Source organism: Entamoeba dispar, genomic scaffold (genome assembly GCF_000209125.1).
Source record: "Entamoeba dispar SAW760 scf_1105229462727 genomic scaffold, whole genome shotgun sequence".
NCBI classification, from domain to species: Eukaryota; Evosea; order Mastigamoebida; family Endamoebidae; genus Entamoeba; species Entamoeba dispar.
In genome coordinates, this window is record NW_001855337.1 from 1 (window position 1) to 1,135 (window position 1,135).

Here is a 1,135-nt window from a genome sequence, read left to right on the forward strand (position 1 = left end):
TTTTCAAATGTTCATCATTAACAACAATTAATCTACCATCAACAATTAGTAAAATAGGAGATGGATGTTTTTATGGATGTTCATCATTACAATCAATTAATATACCATCATCAATTACATCAATAGGAAATAATTGTTTTGATGAATGTTCATCATTACAATCAATTAATATACCATCATCAATTACATCAATAGGAAATTTGTGTTTTTATGAATGTTCATCATTAACAACAATTAATATACCATCATCAATTACATCAATAGGAAATAATTGTTTTGGGGGATGTTCATCAATAACAACAATTAATATACCATCATCAATTACATCAATAGGAAATGATTGTTTTGATGGATGTGTATCACTAACTAATATAAATATCGAAAATGTAAAATATATAAGTGAAGAAAAAATAATTATAAATGAACCAATATTAGTTAGTATTTCAATACCAGAACATTTAAAAATGATAAATGGAAAGAATTATATAAAAGAAGATATTAATAAATTTACTATTCCATCAACAATTACTAAATTAGGATATGGATGTTTTTATGAATGTTCATCATTAACATCTATTAATATACCAACAACAATTACATCAATTGGAGATGGATGTTTTTCTAGATGTTCATCATTACAATCAATTAATATTCAAACAACAATTACATCAATAGGAAATCGATGTTTTTATAAATGTTCATCATTAACATCAATTAATATACCATCAACAATTAGATTAATAGAGTGTTATTGTTTTGGGGGATGTTCATCATTACAATCAATTAATCTACCAACAACAATTAATGAAATAAGAAATCGATGTTTTTATAAATGCTATTCATTAACAACAATTAATATACCATCAACAATTACATCATTTGGGAGATCATGTTTCTATGGATGTGGTTGTGTTGAAGAATTAACACAAAATAAAAGAATACCAATAGAGTGTTTTGATAATTAAAATATAATAATAAGCAATAAAAAAAGTTGATAAACAAATGAAATGGTTATTACAATAAAATTAATTGAATTAAATTGAATACATTTATTTATATTATTGTTTGTATGTTATTTAATTTATTCTATCATTCTATTTCTTCTTTATTATTATATTTTATTCTTTATTTTATT

General features: G+C 22.3%; 1 protein-coding gene across 1 annotated transcript, besides 2 other annotated features; it reads left to right on the forward strand.

Annotated features, from left to right (window-relative positions):
* Positions 1-464: 464 nt before the first annotated feature.
* EDI_139870 (uncharacterized protein) lies at positions 465-965 on the forward strand (the record flags this gene model as incomplete). The annotated part of the gene is made up of 1 exon (XM_001740148.1): positions 465-965. The coding sequence occupies one exon, from the start codon at positions 465-467 to the stop codon at positions 963-965; it is 501 nt and encodes a 166-aa protein (XP_001740200.1).
* Positions 958-978: a sequence feature (AT_rich).
* A 70-nt stretch (positions 979-1,048) lies between these two features.
* Positions 1,049-1,135: a microsatellite.